The following is a 17,971-nucleotide window of genomic DNA, read 5'->3' as shown; positions in this document are numbered from 1 at the left end:
ACGCCAATCGATTTTTCTATTCGATTACCGAACGTATCGGTTCGCACATTGCGAATATAAACAAAAATGTGTGATAACAAAAAACCGACTGTTAAGGAAATTGCAGAACTTTGTTTAAAAAAATTCGAGTCCTTGCCAAAAACAGGAAAGCCCACAGCCAATCAATGGACAATTTTGGCGGGAATAGTGAAGTTCAACCGGCAAACGGAAGCATGTCAACTAGTTTCTCTTGGATGCGGAACCAAGTGCATTGGAGAATCCAAACTATGTCCCAAAGGGCTCATTCTAAATGATTCCCATGCCGAGGTGCTGGCACGTCGTGGATTTCTGCGCTTTCTATACCAGGAGCTCAAGCAGGATAGGATCTTCCATTGGAATAGCGAGCTAAGTACGTTCGACATGGACGAGCACGTGGAGTTCCACTTTCTGAGCACACAAACGCCTTGCGGAGATGCCTGTATATTGGAGGAAGAGCAATCAGCGGTGCAGGCCAAACGCCAGCGGTTGGATGAGGATTCCGAGATGGTCTATACGGGCGCCAAGCTTATAAATGACCTTAGCGATGATCCAATGCTGCAGACGCCGGGAGCTCTGCGAACGAAGCCCGGACGTGGAGAGCGCACTCTATCCATGTCCTGCAGCGATAAGATAGCGCGATGGAATGTCTTAGGCGTGCAGGGGGCACTACTGGATACGTTGATCTCCAAACCCATCTACTTTAGCAGCCTGAACTTTTGCTGTGACGATGCACAGCTGGAATCTTTGGAACGTGCCATCTTCAAACGTTTTGAATGTAGGTCATTCAAGCACCCGCGCTTCCAGCCTCAAAAGCCACATATACGTATTGATCCTTGCATAAGATTTGAGTTTTCCCAACGCTCCGACTGGCAGCCATCCCCCAATGGCTTGATTTGGTCCCAAGTCCCAGAAGAATTAAGGTAAGGGTCCTTTTAGCTAGACAGTTTCAGCTCTAAACATATATTCCTAACACGCAGGCCCTATGAAATTTCCGTGAATGGAAAGCGTCAAGGAGTAACCAAGAAAAAGATGAACACTTCACAAGCTGCACTGACAATCAGCAAGTACAAGCTGTTTCTCACATTTCTAGAGTTAGTAAAGTTCAACCCGAAGCTAAGTGAAAAGTTTGATCAACCGCTTTTCGATCCTGAGCGCATCACATATGCTTCCTGTAAAAACTTGGCCAGAGATTATCAGTTTGCCTGGCGGGAAATCAAAGAGAAATACTTTCTCCAATGGACCAAAAAACCACAAGAGTTGCTAAACTTTACTTCAATGCCAAATAAATGACACCTAATGCCAATGAAACGAGGATAAGATGCAGACTATGTGCTTACCAAGCAAGTATTTTATTGCAGATGTGGGGAACTATGGAGTGGAACTTCTGGTCCAAGCTCCTTCAATTGGTTTCTTGAAAAGGTGTAGTTGCTGAAAATGTCTTCATCAGAGATGAAATAACTTCGGATTATAGCTTCCCTTTAAATTAACTATTTCCACCAAATTTAAACTCAGTTAGATTATCATATGCAACATCTAAGCGTGTTATATTTAGTTTATAATACCATAATAACATAAATCTAATTGTCATTTTGCAAACGTTTAACAGACAAACAAACGAACAGGCGTACATATACAATTAAGGTTACAGCTAAACATCCACTGATGCGAATACGGATACGGATGCACATATAGGAGGTATGCTTTTGCTGGGCGTACGAACTAAAGACGAGAATTGAACAGTGGAGATGTGCCGGTCCAGCTCGAGGCGTACGGATGTGATGTGTGGGTGCGAAAAGCTAATCATACGACTCGAATCCGTTGACTATCCAGGGACTTAGTGGTCCAACATCCACCGACTTAGTGGCCCCCGATCTCGCGCAGCTCACGCTTGCCCAGCGGCAGCGGAGGACGGAAGTTGTTGATGACCTTGCCGTTGAACTCGTTGCAGGGGCACTCCTCCTTCACGTCGTAGGCGTTGAGATTGCGCATGGCGTTCAGCTGGTCGTCCGACACCTCGATGGGCGTCTTGAAAACGATCCAGATGACCGACTCCGAGCACGGTGGAGTGGTCAGAGAACCCTCATAGGTCCAATAGGTGTGAACATCGGGCAGCAGCTGGCCGGGATCACAGCCCTGGGGCAGGGTAACACGATCGCCCTTGTGCAGCACGAACTGCAGCAGGCTGGTCACCTTGTCCAGCTCGGCATGATGGTTGCCAGCCTGGAGGAAGACACCCAGCACGGCCAGGCCGTCAGGAGCGGCAGCCGCCTCGCCAAACGACTTGTACTTCGTGGTGTTCCAGTGGACCAAATGCAGCTCGCCGGAATAGGACACGCCGTCGACGGTGTGCTCGGATCCCTTGGAGTCCGTGCAGCCCCAGTGGCAGTGGAACTGCTCCAGCTTGAAGATCTGATCGCCCAGCGGTCCTCCAGTCAGCTCGGACTCGGCGCCGTTCACATCCACGCGCCAGCAGTAGCCTGGATTAACAAATGGCAAGGGTTAATATTTCAGTAAAATGCAGTACGTTAACTTCTAATTTCTTACCAGGATTGACCAGGCTCTTGGTGTGCTCCGGCACATACTTCCACTTGAGCGGAGCTACCTTCAGTTCGCTGCCCTTCTTGGCGCTGGAGGGTGTGATGTCCACGGGCGACTGACGATGTCCCGACGCCTGTGGGTACTCCTTGGCCCAGTGGGCAGGTCCTGAAATAGGAACATTGAATGCGGCGGGTAAGTAAACGTGCAGCAAAGTCATTAGGTATTTGCTTTCCCCGAATTAACCAACTTAACTAAGTGCTAATTCGCTATGTCGATGAGGAACAATAAATCAACTAAAATCAATTCATGCAAGTACTCCATTGGGGTTTATTAAAAACCCATTAGGCTGGTCAGGAAATTGATTAATCTACGGAAAAATGGAAGCTAATAAATGTGGAAGGAATCGATGAATTTCGTTTAATCCATTAATTCGATAATTAGGGCGACTAATATATGGTAAAATTAATTACAAAAGAAAGCGAAAATCATTTCAAATTCATTAATTCTTTATGATTATTCATTTCATTTAAATATAAAATAAATCCAAATTATTTCTAGTATAAAAAGTTGAAAGATTATATTTATTTCAACCAGAATCTGGACTTTAAAGCTAATAAATGGGAATAAAAATGAATCAAAGACTTAATATTTTTATGGCTGGTTATACTCGCGATTAGCGAAGCATTAAGTAAGCTGCTTATTTATGATTATGTCGCCAGAGTTGACAATCGTTTGCCCAACTGGCACTCATAATAATATTTGCATAGACCTTTTATCTGACCAACCGGCTGAGGCAATACAAGTATTTGCTGTTCCCCTGTTTGCTGCATTTTGTTGCGATTTATGTGCGTGTATGTATATACTTCTTTTTAATTACTGCTGGAGGCAAACATTGACACAGAGAACCGCGTCACGTGCCAGTAGAATCACTCGGAAGACCGCAGACCCGAGTCATGTGATAGGATCGCCGCAGATAAACCGCAAAAGTTTATGGGAATGGGAATCAGAATATGTATATTATATGGTTGTTTGTCTGAATCGGAGCAAATATTGAACCATTTGGCGTTGGTAATGGTACCCAGAAACCGGCAGGGGTTTTCTTATCGAACGGGCCAAAGCCTCGTTTGTCATTTGATAGATCGCCGAGCTTAAGGTGTCAACAGCTTTGTAGCTTCGAATATTTATTTCGCCGATTCCCCAAGTCCTCCATAATGCTGATAGTAAATAACAAAAGTCAGGTGAAATGCATTTATCATTTATCAAAGCTGAAATCAAGAGCCTTATTCACCGTTTGGGTGCAAAAAGTGTGTGCATGTGACTGCCGCACCACATGGCGTATGAATGTCACGTATACGCCGTGTGGTGCATACTGAGAAGCAGGCAATTGGAGTTGCACGATCCTTTTCTAAGTTAGCAGCCAAGTGCGAATTTCCTGCCGCATTTAGCACATTACCTTTTATAATCAACAATCGAGTTATGAAGATATCTCCGAAGTCGGTACTATATATATAGAAATACGACTCATTTAAATGTATAGGCTTACTGGCTTTGTTTAACCAGCGAGTTTGCTGCCGACTTTGGCTGTAAATACTTTAAGATCACCTGGCGGCATTTCACAGTGCCTGTGATAACAATTGGCAGACTTTAATAATACTAAAATAAAGTAGAAGAAAGTCAACGAAAACAAGGAAATGCCGCACTTGTTCAAACAAAACTCGATCGGATATAACCGGTTGGCATTATGGGTCCATGTCATACGCTTTTACTAACTGCAAAGTTATATGTACAATTCATCATCGTTTTGCACTCAATTTCGCCTCAATTCGTATGACATGGAACAAAAGCGAAGCGCAATTGTGACCATTAATGCTGCGATAAAATCCGAATGATTTTTTAATTGAATTACTGCAAATGAATTAACTACATCCATTTATAGCGTATTCGCCGGCGGAAAAACGAAAACCCGTAGCCGTCTGTGAGAACTTGTTCCGGAAACGTTAAGATCTTGATCTCTATATAGAATCTATAATGATCGTTCTTACGAAATCCATCGAAAATTTCCCCCAAGTATAGTGGTTTCGATTTCTCCAAACATTTAAATACACAAAGCAGCAATTGGGCATCGAAAAATAAAAATATAAAAAGCGCATGTAAAACCGGAGAGACAAATTAAGAAATGCTCGTTACGACAGTCAAAAAAAAAAAAACAAAAAACGCTTCAAAACACGACAAAATAAAATGTGGCAATTAGCATTTACGAATTTACGAGCCGGGCGATTCTAAGCGAGCCTTGCATGATAATATCATCCCAATTGGATGGAGGCATGAGTTTCTCGCGTGTTATTCCCCCACTTTCCTGGCGGCGATCGCAAGGAAGTACGGACCAAAAACTCGTTTGGGGAAAGTGCCCCCCGGAATTCCGAGTTCTGAGTTGTGAGTCAGTATCGGATGATATATAACTGCTGGTTGTCTCTGGGTTATACTGCTTTTTATGGCCACTCAATTGACCGGGCTGAAAGGCAACTACCCCTGCTATATTTATCACCCAGCTTGGCTGGAAGAAGCCCCAGAAGTGGTCTCTATCCTTGGACTGCCACGACATTTGGCTATCGACCACCCATCCAAACCAGTCAATCCATCCAACCCCTCAATCACCTGCTAAAATTTTCGCCTGTAATTATTTGTTTGCATGTGGAAAATGGTGACAATAAAGCGCAAGTGAAATACGCAAAAGTTTAGCTAACTGAAATGCATTGTGGCCTAATGAAATGCTTAGGCACGTCTGAAAATTAATAACTTTTGAGCTGTTTATTCTTGCATGTCCAGATATTTTTCAATATATGCACAAATGCATAAATTATCCAATTTTATTGGCTGTATAAAATAGCTGGACTGACGAGTCAGGTGATATGGTATCTATATAGCTGGCCAAAAATAATATCAAACTGATGATTTTCCTTGCGTGAGAAATCGTTTCGCAGTTCTATTTTTTGCCAATAAATATTGACCATTAATGAAGGGGCCTGGTTTCGATCTGACTGATATCTGGCATATCGAAAAATATATACTCAAAGTAAACTTTAGAACGAAACCTTCCCCTATTCCTTAGGTAAGTTTTATCTAACTGCCAAATCTGATAAGTCACGCGAAATAAATCAGTGTGGAACATTATAAATCCATCGATCATTATGACTATGACACATTAATGATATAGACATGTATTTTTTGGTAAGAACTTCTCTGGAAGTAGTTAAGGGTTGAGTTTTCCAAAAGATAAAGCCATAAGCGAGTTTCGCTTCGATGCATTGCGAATTAGAACTGGCGATTGAATCAGATGATACCTCTGGTGGTGGGACATTTGATTGATCCTCTCACGTAAACACGCGAGTTGTAATCAGTGGTGTCCAGATGGAAGCGTGTCGTCCACCATTCAGACGCTTCTGTCAGTGCCCAGGGGTTAGACACAACCTGAGCGTCTTGATAAGGATGGGTCTATACACATGTGCAATCTCCACGAAAAATACGAATATATGGCGGAGAGTTTCTCGTGTTTAATGTGGGCATTCTCGGCTCTGGAGGAGCAGCATGCTGATAAGGTTCTTCTTGCGCTGGAAAGTTACCAGGGCGGCGCCGGAAAATCAGAATCGGAATCGGAATCGCAATGAGTATCAGTATCAGTATCAGTATCGAATCAATCAGAGCAATCACAACCAGTTAAGCAAATCAATTGAAATTGTCAAAAACTGAAGTAGGGGTTTTTTTTTTCAATTTTAAATTGATATGCTAACGCAGCCCCTTCGATTTACATTCTACGTGCTAGTGTTATATGCATGCCGCACACATGAGAGACATTACGTATACGCCCAAGACATTGGAACCGGTCCGGCATGTGTCCTCAGCAGACGAAGAACATGCACTTGACTAGCCTTCAAAGCGGCGCAGAGCGAGGGGCACCGGGTGCTCCGAAATAAACAGCAAAGACAAGGCGAAAAACAATCGATCGGTCGCTGGTGGTCGTCGGAGAACTAGTTTGCCACTTTGCCAGTCGAGGCGGTTGACTCCGCCGGCGACTGGTTGTTTAGTGGGAAGCACCATTTCCATTACCAGATCACGAGACCCAGCTCGTGCGAAACTCCCCGATCCGTAAAAACACAAAAACCCGCTTCCCTGCATTTTAATTAATGCCCATTATTCATGAGTAACGAATGACCAAGTCTGTTTGTGCGATTCAGCTTATGAGGCATGAAATCGAATTGCAGGGCATTGCGAGTATTGTGCAATCGAATCGGTAATCCCCTACGAAAGCTATTTTCTCAGCGATTCTCTGCAATCTAAACCCTTTGTGATAACGACTAACGATTTCTAAGTGCTAAATTATCTGACTAATTGGCTATTTATTAAGGAGCATACTCACGCCTTGTTTTTTCTTTTTATTGTTTTGCCCATTTTATTGGGTAAGGCTACGTCTTTGGACGACTATATCTAGCCAATATCTTATCGCCAGATGTCTGATTCGGAAACATGACGTTTGCTGTCAGATAGATCCAGTTTGTCATCATAAAAGTAAAATGGTTCGAAATTCCTCAAAAGATAAGGAATCTGTGCTTAAAACAAGACAATTGCAGTATATAGAAAATTCCGAGTGAAGATCTCGTTCTTATTTTTTTGGCAACACGCATGCGCAGCGTGTGCAAATGAGTCAAAATGTCGGAATCACCGCAGACGACGATGTCTGATTAGATGGAAGGCCAGACGGGTAAACAAACCGAAATCCGAAAACAGAAAACCGAAAACAGAAAACCAAAAAACCGAAAGCGGGAACCGGAATCCGGAGGCTGTCCACAGCCAAAACAAACAAACAAGCCGAAGCTGGAGAGACCTTACCGTTCTCTTCGGTGTATCCCCAGTGGTGGCTCATCTTGGACTTTGGCTAGATGGCTGCTAACTATGCTCTGCTGTTTATCCTGTAGGATCTTGATGTTGCACTCGCGGTTGGTGGCACGCGTCTGACTTTCGCTGGGGATCGCGCGGTCCGCTTTATAGGGACTATATGGGTGGGTGTGTATATATGGGCGCTGGGATTCGAGGAATGGATCCCGAATGGTTCAATCGTTGAATCGTTGTAGCGCGGAACGTATTGGAGCGTCGACTGTTTGGTAAGTCCGACGGTCTCAGACTGACGGACTCGGGGCAGCGCTGCTGCTGACTTGAAAGCCGGCAGCGACTGCGAAGCGGACAGCACGCACCTTGCGAGCGCCAGCAGCGAAAGAGAACCTGAGCAAACAAATAGGTATCCGGAGAGCGTGAAAGTCGCCGGAGCCAGTGAACTAAACTACTGTTTCGCGCCCCCTTCACCACGAAAGTGGGTGGCGGGCGCGGGGTCAAGCGGTACACGGAGCGCGGCGTCATTAGAACCGCTGACAGCGCCGCTGGGTTCAATAGTTTAGTTTGGCCGCACTTGAGTACGGAACAATGGGGCGAATACGTAATGAGTTCGATTTTGCAGCACTAGCTGTCCGCTTATAAATGTTTTTGCACTACCTTACCTGCCTGACCTTGACTCCGGGCTCGTTGCTGGACGGGATCGGGTGGTCAGAAAGCGGAAATGTGTAAGGAAAGGCTCGGTGCTTGCATAACACTCATCGATTATTGTCGAGCACGATCGTTCCGTTTTAGGCGGGTAAAACCAATGTTTAGATAGCGCGCAATTACACAAAACTGAAAAGTGCTCCATATTAATTGATTTTTTAATTAAAAATAGGTTGCCTACTTCATAGTACTATATCTTTATCTGATAGCAGAAACTCGAGTTGCAGCGCACAGGTCGATTTTACATAAGCAAATTTTAGTTACATTCGATTTTATTATATATTTCACCAATTTACTGAGTTTGCAACTAAGTATCATTATTTTGAGTGCTGGAAAATTCGCGTTTTTTTAAATTTGGAAATCACATTTACTGCAACAAATAATGTTTTAAGATACATTTTAGCATTTTGATGATTAAAAAAGTGTAAATCTATCTAAGTAAGGCTTATGGGCGGGTTTTAAGAGCTGAAGAATTCGCGTTCTTAGTTTATAGTTACATTTTATTTATTTAAAAACCATTTAAGCTGGAGTAAGCTGATCAGTTTTAGAGATCTTCCCGGGCATTGCTTTCCACTGTGCCCAGACATTTTGTAAATTGCTCCGTACATGGCTCAGTTTTTTGTTCGTTTTTCTGCTGTTGAACCTTTGTGCATTGTTTTTGTTGCTGCTGTGGGACTTAAGCGTGATCGCGATCGCGCGCTCGACAACGCACACAGATCTATCTACATACATGCATAGTTGTACGGCGTACAAATGTCTCAATACGGCGGATCGTGGCTGGGGGAAATGGGGATGGGCCTGGTTTGGCGCTGGTGACACGCTAATCGCAGCGCTTTTTGAGGGGAACTGGAACTGGTGCTGGAACTGCTCTCTCGCTCTGCACATGACTTGGCCGAGGGGGGAAGTTGAGGTCGTAGGGATCCATAATTTCCATCAACGCGCTGCCCATGTTATTCCATTAGTCCATTAGGCACAGTCGCCGCATAGCACGAAGCCACTTCAGCGAGTTAAGCACAAAATTTGTCACTAATTTCAATTCTGTGCCGCTTTTGTTTTGCACTGCATAATAGGTTAAATTGGTTGCACAACACTACAACACTATGGTGTTGGTTCTTCGCTACACTTTGGTATCGTCTTTTACCACCCGTGGGTCAACACTGCGTATGCGCAATTAATTCGGCGCGTGTGAAATCTTCGTATGTGTTTGCACTTGGCTCAAATCTTATCTCCACCCCCAACCCCTTGGATTTTGTGTTTTCTAATTAGCCATGCATTATTATTTGCGCTTTACAGCGTTCTACTGGATATCCAGCACCCCCTATCATCCCATCGACCCCATCTCACGTGCAGTTTCCAGTCGTTCGCTTCCGCCTTTTGCCATTTCGCTCGGCGATTTTACAAAATTTAAATGGAAATGGAAATGAAAATGGGAACGTATCTGGCTGGAATCTGATTTGAGCTACTGGTCTGACAGACCCACTTCAAGGTCGAGTAATTATTGTTACTGTCAATTAACTGAGCCCATGTGACGCGCTAATTTTTTTTGGAAAAACCGGGATGACTCAAAACGTTCTAATTGAATTGGGAAAGGACTAGATCGCCAGTAAATTAGTTTGCACCAAACTCGATTGCAATTTTGCAGATAAGGCACTTCAATGTGTGACTATGTTTATTAACATTTACGATTTATTTGGATATCATATAGCCACTTTTATTTCAAATAATATTTGATACTCATAAAACCATGGAGCAGCAGACCAGCCCAGTTTCAAATATTTTCTTTTTTTTTCATTCACTTGAGATTATTTACTGCATTATAACTCAAATCTTAGAAACCCGAGACATTAGAGAACTACAAATAGTAAACACGAAATAGGAAAACAAGAGCAACAGTAGTTTTAAGAAATATTTACCTAAAAGTAGAAAGATTGTTTTGGGATATTGTAGATAACACTAATCTCAGGAAGTTAACGCATTTAGCGTGACTAATTTAATGCTTTTCAAAAACTTTCAGACAGTTCAAGCAACTTTTCAAGGCGAATGCGACAAGTCGTGAACTTTCTCAGTGACACCAAACAGAAATTGCCGTGCTTTTGTTACCTAATCATTTGTTCCGATAGAGAACGACTCGATTTAGGTCCAGAATATAGCTCGTTATGCATCATGTTTACTTTTTAATTATAATTATTTCTGGGCTGGCAACACGCGTGGCTAAGGATTTCTTTTAATTCTGTTTTGTCAGCCACCGTTGAGCATTATAATCCACTTTTTATGGAGCCCATAAAGCAGCAAGATGCGTGGCTAGCTAAAGATCTTGAACTCCAGTTTGTGGCTGGCTCAAGTGGGATTCGGATGGGATTTTTGGTACTTGTAGGGGTTAAAGATATAGAGATACTTTCTGTGCGCAAAATATTTGCTTGCTCTGCGCGTAAGCGCCTCCAATTAGCAGCTAGCAATGTGATACTTGGCAAATCGAATCGAATTCTGAAATCGGGAGCGTGATTAAGTTTCCACTGGAATTGACATATTAACTAGATCTATTAGCCCTATGATAATAATTCCCAGCTCACACATTAATACGTATATGTACACGTACGTGTATCTATCCCATTTTTTCCGCACAAAGCCCCATTGAATCCTACCCGATCATCTCAGTTTTGGTCGGTTAGCAGTCGCTGCGTGTTAATCAATTTATTTAAACGGCAAACAAACAAAGCAGCACGAAAAATATCACTCCGTGTCATGTGGACACTGACTAAGGTACGAATTTTGGCAAAAACCAAAAAGCTAAGACCGTCTCGGAATATTTCCAATGGCCTTTCTTACTCAAACATGGCTTAAACTCCACTGCGCACAGTGAAAATTGTTCATTAAGGCCATTGGAAACGGAGATTTCTCTGAAAAATAAACTTTATATTAATGCTAAAATTATGTGAGTAAAAATCCCAATAATTCGTATATTAAGAAAGTCATTAAAAGTTATCTGAAAAATACTTGACAGGTATTTGGAATAACTTTATACATATTTTTGAAAATATACCTTTTTGAAAATATATCATATTACATGCTTTTAAAAATAATTTTAGCAGTCAAAATCAGCACAAGAATCGAGCATTTCTTTTTTTTACCTACAGAATTTATTTAATCAAAATAATCTGCAGTCTTTTCGATGAAGAGATGCTCTATGCGCCAGAAATTTAAATTTTTTCCACCGCCAAAATCCAGCCAATAAAATGTCGAAATTTAAATGAATTCGTCGCACATATTGCGGGCATAATAAAAACGCCATAAATCTGTGCCCCAAAAGACTGGACTGGATGCAGAAGAAGGAGCACCCAGTCCAAAACACTTAATTGGGTTTCTTTTTTTTTTTGTAGATCGTTGGGCAAATGGAAAAACGCACGATATATTTGAATTAAAATATAAATTGGCGAACGTGCGAGCGGAACATAAAGATTTTTTATTATATGACTAAAGCTGTAGATGGATAGCATTTAACCAGATCACATACCTCGAACTTCATCTTAATATGCATGGTGGAGGCGATCCCAGCGTCGATTAAATCAATGGTTCGCAACTGGCATTGGTAATAGATTTATATTGTATATTTGAAATATATATATATATTTATATAGATTTTGATTTAAATTAACACTAGCAATATACAGGCTGCGCACAATGCTGGTTTAATCCATTAATCTACGCTACACACTAATCGATAGTGGGTGAATGTTAGAGTGTGGTTACACCGGGGAAACAAAATCCAAATTCGTAACTGAAGGAAACTATACACACGCACACGTTAAAGCCTTACATAGCATACCCGGGGGTATGTATACATATACATATATATATATATATATATATATAAAAACAACAACATTTCTCGTTAAACCTAGTAAACATTACATTCTGACTATGTATTGTTTATAAATATAATAAAAATATATATACTTGTATGCATGATTAAGTGCCAACATAACAACAAAGCCGAGGGAACCAGAGGGCGCACTATGAACTACGATTTGAGGGGATTTCGGGAGGATCGGGTGGATCGGGAATCGATCTATTAACATGGCCGAGTCAGCTAGCCAGGTGGCTGCGGCTCCTCCGTGACTATTTAACGCTCATTATATTGAATACTGGACCGATGCGCATGAACACACGCCTAAGGACACTTCTCAGTTCGGGCTTGAGGTCGAAGCACATCATCTCGCACAGCAGGCTGTAGTAGTTGGAAACGTGGGTGGCGAACTGGCAGAAGAAATATGAGCGTTTTATTAACCACCGAACTGAAGGATATAGTTTATTAAACCAACTCACCCTGGCATCGGACATTTTGAGCAGGCGCGTCAGGATGAGCAGCAGCAGCGATGTCCATGCATCTCGGTGTGCCTCGCTCTGCAGACTCAAATAGTAGCCCAGTGCCTCCTTGCAGACCTGCACCAGTTCCTGCTCGATGCCGGGCCAATCGCTGCGTCTATTCTCATCGCCGTACATCTTGAAGAAAATGCGCAGGACGCAGGCCAGCGACGATGTCTCCTGCTTCAGCAGATTCGGCTTAACAGATCCCTTGAATCCCGCCCGCCACAGCAGGCTGCGTTGATCGTGATCGGCGTTGAAGCGTTTGGCAAAACGATGCGACTGCATCAGACAGTCGGCCAGGGTGAGCAGCTGGCGGGTTCTCAGATAGCCGTACATTCCCTGTTCTTCCCGCTGGCACTCCAGCAGCTGGGTCTGCGATCCGCTCCTGCCGCCAGTTAAGTCTGCCGCCGCCTGGGCCAGTGTTTCGGCGTCCTCCTTGCGCGACGTGGCCGGGAAGAAGACAATGTTGTCCATGGTCTGTATCAGTTCCAGCTGGACTACGCAGCGGATATGCAGCGCCTCGAAGTGGTTGTGCTCCTGGGGTATATTGTTACTGGAATGTGCTTTCGGCCGCCAACTGAGGAGATCCTGCGGCAAAGTGGCGTTGAAGATGTCCAGGATGCACTGGCACGTCTTGTCCCAGGTGGACTCGTTGAACTTGAATCCATTCGAAATGACGAGGTTCTCCAGGCAATTGGTGCCAGATCGCGCCAACTGCTCGTTGCTCTGCTGAACACACCAATGCAGCTGGGCGAAGAGCTCCTCCAGCAGCAGATGACCAAGAACATCGAAATACTGCGTGAAGACATCAATGATAGCGTACAAGGCGTGGTTGCAGGTGGTCGTCATCCATTCGGACTTCTCGGTGACGTGCTCCGGCAATTTCATGTTGTCGAAGATACGGAAGATCACATTGAAGAGATCCTTCCACCAATGGGGCTTAAAGCTCTCACCATACGTCTTCACAATCTCAAAGAGCACGGTTAAGGCGCGAGTACGCACGTCCAATTTGCAGCGATTGACCACACAGGAAAGCGAGAATAGCATTGGAAACCAGCCGCGCACCCAGACACGATCCTCCTCGGCCACCGAGGCGTCGTTCTCCATGCCGGCATGCTCCGCAAACAGTTGTGGTGCCTCGTGGACACACTGCGCACAGGTACGCACTAGACGTATGGCCTCCATGCTGGTATCCGGGAATCTGGCGGTGGCGAACTCTGACAGGCACTTGACCGCGTCCTGGAACGAGTCCACCATGATGGCGAACTGACGCTTGTACAGATCTCCGATGATCTTTCCCGTGGTTTGGAAGGCCAGCTCCACAATTGGCTCTTCGTTGTCTCCCGCTGCCAGGTGGAAAATGCTAAAGATATTCTTCCAGCCGGAACGGATGTTATGCGCTTGTGAGTTTACCATCTGGGCAATGCAGCGCACAACCATATCTCGTATTGCCGGCGATGCGTTTTTCTTCATAATGTGCTCGAAGGGACGCAGGAAATCCTTCTGGAAGCGGAAGTTACTGAACTCGCCCTTCTCCATGAACTTCATCGACAACTGGCGCAGTGAGTCCAGGGCGAAAAACGAGATCTCCTCGTTGCTATTGCAGCCGACCGCATTGAAGTGCTCACCCAAAACTTGCCAAATGCGCGACCACTGCAGACGAATACGCTCCATGTTGTAGTAACTGATTTCCACTATCTTTTGCAAGGAGAACATCCTCGGCTGCTGCTGCTGAAGCTCATCCACAGACACCTGGCACAGGGCCTTCACGAAGTCCACGATAGCATCGCCATCCAGTCGCATTGAGCCGGTGAAAATACGATCGACTGCAACTACCACGCTCTGGCTGCTCGTCTCGCCGATGTGCTCTTTCACGCTGGGATTAAGCGAGTCCTTGAGCGTGGTCTGCGCCCCAGAGAGGAACTGGGGCCGCACCCCAGTGCCAATCAGTTGTGCCAGCTCCAGCTGGCTAATGCACTTCACTATATCCAGCCAGCTGCTGCCCAGATAATTGCCATCTGTGTGGGCCACCATTATAAGTGTCTTGATGGTATCGATATTCTTGGCCTTCATCTCGTTGATGGGCGAGTTAGCATTCAGGAGAGTAAACCGGGCCAGGGCTTGGACATAGGCATCTCGCTCCAAGGACATATGGAATATGCATGCGATTCGAATAGCGCAACGGATGCCATCCAAGCAGAGTGTAGCAATCTCCGGATCGTCGCAGTCCTGGAGACCCACGGAGAAAGCGGCCAGAAATGGTGTCCAGGCCATTTTGAACATGGGCCGGACATGCTCCAAGTGTTTCGCTGAGGTGAAGGGTGACTTGACGTGCGAAACTGACTGCATTAGATTGGTGGCCGTCAGCGAGATGACCTCCATCTCCATGTTCCACAACAGCTTTCTGCGCTTCTCCGTGATGAAGGCCTGCTTTCCAGAGGGTTTCGCCTGTTGAAGCATACCGGAATTGTTCTTCATCTTAATTTCGTGTTCGGAAATCTCGTCGTAGATGGACGACAAGTACTCCTCGGGCAAATCGGACTTGCTGTCGCTGATGCCGCGGTTCATTTTAATGTACTGCTCCTTGGTCATCTTGTGCTTGACCTGCGGCGAATGAAGATCCGTGGTCAGCATAATGATGCTGAATGCCAGCACGTAGACGGTGTCCGCGCTTTGGAATAGCTGGTTCTTCGGATTGCACTCGCAGTATCTACTGGCGAACTTCTCCATCAGTCGATCGATTTTCTGTGCTTCTCCTGGCAGGCGGAAGCCCTCGAGGAGAAATCTTAAGGCGGCCACCACCTCCATTTGGCGGAAATCAAAGGCATCGATGTAAGCACACATCACTTCCTTGGAGTGGTCGTCATTCTCGCCAATGTAGTTTCCAATCACTGTCTTGTCCAGTCGTTCGTCCTCGTGCAGCCATCGCGCAATATTCTCGCATGTGGCACCCAGCAGCTGCTTCTCCTGCAGGAATTGCACGCCTTTCTGAGGCTTACGATTGAATAACTCAATGCCCGTTTCCATTACTTCCTTGCGCATCTTGCGCTCCTCCAATGCCTCGGGAAGATCCTGCAGTTGCTCCTGATTGGAGTTCAAACTATGACTGGAGCCGCTATGCATCGTTTGGATAGTTGTGTCCGCCTGATCCTGCTCAGTGCTTGTCGGCGATTGGACTTGCATAGGTGGAACCGGCATGTTTGGATTAACATACAAGTCCTTACTCCACTCTACCATGCACTTCAGAATGGAGACAAGACACTCCAGGCCGCGAATGCGCATCGATTTCTCTTGCATCGGATTGGCGCCCAGCTCGAGAGCCTGACGACCCTGGGCAATTTTCGAAAGATCATTGACCAGTCTCTCAAAAAGGTTTGCAGCCGAAAAGTCGCAATCGTAATTAACATAGATATCCACCACGGACTGGGCGTCAGCGCAAATCCGTGTCAGCGCTTGGATTACCATCCATTTGTGCTCGAAGCTGCTCGAGTTCGCCTCAAGAATGTTGAGGAAGATTTCCTTGAAGAACACCTCTATCTGCCGCTTAAGATGCACCTTGAAGTTCGAGAGTAGGGCAACGAAGATCGAAAGCGACAGCTCGAAGACCTCCGGCACCAGACTGACTCCATTGTTGGACAAGGCTACGCATAGGTACTGCTTAATGGCCATGATGAACATCTCGTTGGAGCGGAAGACGGGCCCGGCGTTCTGGAGGATGAGCAGCAGCAGATGCAATGACAGCACCTTGGAACGCAACTCGTGCGATTTTGGATCTGGATGTCCATCCGGCAACGGCTTCATCGATAGCTTGCACAGTGCCCGGAATACGAGAAACGCATCTTTCTGCAGGATGTGCGTAAACTTGGCCGTTACCACCGCATCGTTCTCGCTGTGCAGCTCCACACTGTCGTGATCCGAGTGCGAGGAGTAGTCGTTTCCATTAAGTGTTGGCTCTGGCTCACCGACCGATTCCTGATCCTTCATCGCCTCATTGTAGGCAGCTAAAAAACGAAACTGTCATTATTATTGCGCAATGATAATTAGACGGTTTGGAGGAGTGGAATTTTATGTTGGACCTTATCGTAAAAAGTACTGTAATGATTCATACAACTTTTTCCCATCCGATAAGAACAATTTTATGAACTTAATTAAGTTTCATGAAAATGAGAAATGAAAATAGTTAAATCTAAGTGAGTTAAGTAGAACAATAAGCTACTGCAGCTTAACAAGAAACATCTGTTTATCAAACTTTCTCCACCGAGTGCCACGCACCTGATATGATCTCTGCCAGCAGTTCCGAGGCGATTACTTCGTCGGAATCCCGCTGCGACTCCTCTCCCGAGCCATTGCAATCCTCCGAGTGGATGCTGCCGTTGATGGGATTGGAATTGGGAGGTGGTAGCTCGTACACTTGGTTCTCCATGCGGGCAAATATCACGTTCAACATTTGGGTAAGCGTAGCGCGTGCCGTCGTCTGATTGACCAGGTTCTTGCTGGACAAATAGATGTCGTAGCAGGTGCGCACAGCTTGTAGGAGTGTGAATTCATGGATTTCCACATGCTGCGAGGTGACCACCGTGAGCAGAGCCTTTATTATCTGCAGCTGGACGGCCTCGTCCGTCTGGGGACCACTGAAGCAGCCATATATGGTCACAACGATACGGTCGATGAGCAGGTGACCCGGATTGGCCGAGTCCTGAATGGATCCCGTCAAATGGCCATAGGCAATGAGTTTCTGCAGGCAGTCCAGTGCGGTGACCACGATCCTGGGCGAGCGGCTCTTGCAGGCAAGCTCGAAGGGGAGAAAGTAGGTCTCCGCATTTATGATGCTCGCTGCATCATTCTTCGGCAGCGGGAGTGCGGCACAGGGCAGCTCATTGCCCTCTGCGATCTGGCCGGCACTGATTAGCTCCGCCTTGATCTGCTCCAGCGCCGAATCGCAGGACTTCTTCAGCTGCGAGTGATGGGAGCGCCGTATGTCCTTGTCGGCAAGGATCTTCTCTAGAGCACGCACGATGAACATTTCCTTGGTTTTTGTGGAGTTGTTGTGCATATTGGGCCGCTGCCACTCCCAAGGTCGCCTTCGCTGGGTGGGTTTCGATGCCTCTTTCCCTACTACCACTGCTTCGGATTTCCCTCTGCCCACCGCTTCCGGAAACAACAGCCACGCAACTTTCGCCTGCTGCCTTCTGGGTGCTCCGCCAGCTGTGCGGAGTTCTCCTCTCGGTTGGATTGTCGTGTGGCGGCACTCGGAGAGTTTTTAGCGTGTCGTGGATGTTTGCATGTTGCAAATCTCTCAGTTTTTCCACATTTACATTCCCTTCAAAATACGAAAAAACGTCATCACAAGTGTGACCGTGTAAGCGAAAATTACTGAGCTGTCGGCAGTGTTGGGTAGTGTCTGGTATTCTCTCGGTTCTGGTATTTTTTTTTGCTTATTTGCTGGTCTTATTGTTATTTG

The 17,971-nt window shown here is 45.5% G+C and overlaps 3 protein-coding genes and 1 long non-coding RNA gene across 4 annotated transcripts; 2 read left to right on the top strand and 2 right to left on the bottom strand.

Annotated features, from left to right (window-relative positions):
* The first annotated feature begins 7 nt into the window (after positions 1–7).
* On the top strand, positions 8–1,645 carry LOC6732252 (tRNA-specific adenosine deaminase 1). The gene is made up of 2 exons (XM_002079345.4): positions 8–938; positions 996–1,645. The coding sequence occupies exons 1-2, from the start codon at positions 67–69 to the stop codon at positions 1,306–1,308; spliced, it is 1,185 nt and encodes a 394-aa protein (XP_002079381.1). The 5' UTR covers positions 8–66; the 3' UTR covers positions 1,309–1,645.
* On the bottom strand, positions 1,536–7,746 carry LOC6732251 (carbonic anhydrase). The gene is made up of 3 exons (XM_002079344.4): positions 7,441–7,746; positions 2,563–2,721; positions 1,536–2,495 (listed from the first exon to the last, which is right to left on the bottom strand). Exons 1-3 carry the CDS (start codon positions 7,472–7,474, stop codon positions 1,876–1,878), a joined length of 813 nt encoding a protein of 270 aa, XP_002079380.1. The 5' UTR covers positions 7,475–7,746; the 3' UTR covers positions 1,536–1,875.
* On the top strand, positions 2,610–12,185 carry LOC123327326. Its single transcript, XR_006542006.1, has 2 exons — positions 2,610–2,748; positions 11,523–12,185. It is a non-coding gene; the product is annotated as an uncharacterized LOC123327326 (long non-coding RNA).
* On the bottom strand, positions 11,729–17,921 carry LOC6732250 (brefeldin A-inhibited guanine nucleotide-exchange protein 1). Its single transcript, XM_016180116.3, has 3 exons — positions 16,783–17,921; positions 12,469–16,511; positions 11,729–12,399 (listed from the first exon to the last, which is right to left on the bottom strand). The coding sequence occupies exons 1-3, from the start codon at positions 17,561–17,563 to the stop codon at positions 12,262–12,264; spliced, it is 4,962 nt and encodes a 1,653-aa protein (XP_016024928.1). The 5' UTR covers positions 17,564–17,921; the 3' UTR covers positions 11,729–12,261.
* Between the last annotated feature and the right edge of the window lie 50 nt (positions 17,922–17,971).

This window comes from Drosophila simulans, chromosome 2L (genome assembly GCF_016746395.2).
Source record: "Drosophila simulans strain w501 chromosome 2L, Prin_Dsim_3.1, whole genome shotgun sequence".
NCBI lineage: Eukaryota > Metazoa > Arthropoda > Insecta > Diptera > Drosophilidae > Drosophila > Drosophila simulans.
This window is presented reverse-complemented; position numbering and strand designations above follow the sequence as displayed.